The 2,153-nt window shown below is 52.9% G+C and overlaps 1 protein-coding gene across 1 annotated transcript; it reads right to left on the bottom strand.

The window, feature by feature from the left end:
- Positions 1 to 1,400: 1,400 nt before the first annotated feature.
- On the bottom strand, positions 1,401 to 1,951 carry LOC138867940 (swi5-dependent recombination DNA repair protein 1 homolog). The gene is made up of 2 exons (XM_070145213.1): positions 1,866 to 1,951; positions 1,401 to 1,803 (listed from the first exon to the last, which is right to left on the bottom strand). The coding sequence occupies exons 1-2, from the start codon at positions 1,949 to 1,951 to the stop codon at positions 1,401 to 1,403; spliced, it is 489 nt and encodes a 162-aa protein (XP_070001314.1).
- Positions 1,952 to 2,153: the final 202 nt, after the last annotated feature.

The following is a 2,153-nucleotide window of genomic DNA, read 5'->3' as shown; positions in this document are numbered from 1 at the left end:
CTTGAGAATGATAGTACTTAATAAATTCATGATTTTACATGAGAATGATAGTACTTAATAAATTCATGATTTTACTTGAGAATGATAGTACTTAATAAATTAATTATTTTACTTTCCTTTACTCTCTCCTGAGATCCGATTCGGCTGAACTTTATACCTCTCTGACCACTCGAAGCCACACGCCTTCAGAGAGACGAGGCGGCCATGACACCAGCGTGAAATATAGTGGTATGGGAAAGGATGACAGGTCCTTCCTCCTCCTCCTCTTTCTCTCTCCTTCCTCCTCCTCTTTCTCTCTCCTTCCTCCTCCTCTTTCTCTATCTTTCTTCCTCATCCTCTTTCTATCTCCTTCCTCCTCCTCTTTCTCTCTCCTTCCTCCTCCTTTTCTTTCTCTCTCCTTCCTCCTCCTCTTCTTTCTCTGTCCTCCTTCTACCTCCTCTTTCTTTGTCCTCCCTCCCTCCCCTCCCTCTCTCCCTCCTCCTTCCTCCTCTCCTCTTCTCTCCCTCTCCTCCTCCTCCTCTTTCTCTCTGTCCTCCCTCTTACCTCCTCTCTCTCTTTCTTTGTCCTCCTGCTCCTCCTCCTTCTCTCCCTCCTTCCTCCTCCTCTTTCTCTCTCCTTCCTCCCTCCTCTCTCTTTCTCTGTCCTCTCCTCCTCACTCCCTCCTCTTTCTTTGTCCTCCCTCCTCCTCTCCCTTTTTTCCGTCTTCCTCTTTGCTTATTTCCCCTTTCTCCTCCTCATCTTCCTCCTTTCTCCCTTATCGTTCACTTTACTCTCTCCCCTCCTTCCTTCTTCTTACTTATTTTCCTTTTCTCCCTCCTCCTTCTAACTCCTTCCTCCTTCCTCCTCCCTCTTTCTCTCTTCTCCCTCCTCCTCTTCTTTTTCCGTCTTCCTCTTGCTTATTTTCCCTTTCTCCTCTCCCCTCCTCCCTCCCTACTCCTTCCTCCCTCCTCTTTCACCTTACTCTCTCCTCCTCCTTCCTTTCTCATTCTAGCACTCCCTATATACATCTCACCTTCCCTCCCACCCACATCATCACCCCCATGCTCCCTCCCCTATCCCTTCCCCCTTCCTCCTTTCCATCCCTCCCCTCCCTCTATCCACCTCCCCTTCCTCCTTCCATCCCCTCCCTCCCTCTATCCCCTCCCCCTTCCTCCTTCAAAGCCCTCCCTCCCTCTATCCCCCCCCCCTACCTCTTTCCCCCCTCCCCCTCCCTCCCACCTCCCCCTACCCCTAACGCTAATTCCCATTTTCTACGAACGGAGAAAAAGCCCCGACGCGCGCCAAACATACATTTACATAACTAACTCCAAGAACAAATTCCACGCTCCGAATTGTCTGTTTAACGAAGACTGACGAATGGCCGCCCTACAGCGCCGGCAACAAGAGGACTGGAAACTGTTTTATGCAAAAAAGGATGGAATTGGATCCCGAAAATTGGTTCGGGCTGGAATCCCTCTGGTGGCGCTCGAGTCTGTCCTCTGGCCGTGGGTCCCTGGCTCTCGCGCGGGCTGGTGCTGGTGTGGCAGCTGGTGTGCGGGGCTCATGGGCTGGTGCTGGTGTGGCAGCTGGTGTGCGGGGCTCGTGGGGCTGGTGTTGGTGTTGGAAAGTGGCTGGGGTGCTGGTGTGGCGGCTGGTGTGCGATCATGGGGCTGGTGTTGCTGTTGGAAAGTGGCTGGGGTGTTGTTTTGGGGCTGGTGTTGCTGTTGGAAAGTGGCTGGGGTGTTGTTTTGGGGCTGGTGTGCGATCATGGGGCTGGTGTTGCTGTTGGAAAGTGGCTGGGGTGTTGTTTTGGGGCTGGTGTTGCTGTTGGAAAGTGGCTGGGGTGTTGTTTTGGGGCTAGTGTGCGATCATGGGGCTGGTGTTACTGTTGCAAAGTGGCTGGGGTGTTGTTTCGGGGCTGGTGTTGCTGTTGGAAAGTGGCTGGGGTGTTGTTTTGGGGCTGGTGTGCCATCATGGGGCTGGTGTTGCTGTTGGAAAGTGGTTGGGGTGTTGTTCTGGGGCTGGTGTTGCTGTTGGAAAGTCGTTGGGGGTGTTGTTTTGGGGCTGGTGTGCGATCATGGAACTGGTGTTACTGTTGCAAAGTGGCTGGGGTGTTGTTTCGGGGCTGGTGTTGCTGTTGGAAAGTGGCTGGGGTGTTGTTTTGGGGCTGGTGT

This window comes from Penaeus vannamei, chromosome 33 (assembly GCF_042767895.1).
Source record: "Penaeus vannamei isolate JL-2024 chromosome 33, ASM4276789v1, whole genome shotgun sequence".
Taxonomy (NCBI): Eukaryota; Metazoa; Arthropoda; class Malacostraca; order Decapoda; family Penaeidae; genus Penaeus; species Penaeus vannamei.
This window is presented reverse-complemented; position numbering and strand designations above follow the sequence as displayed.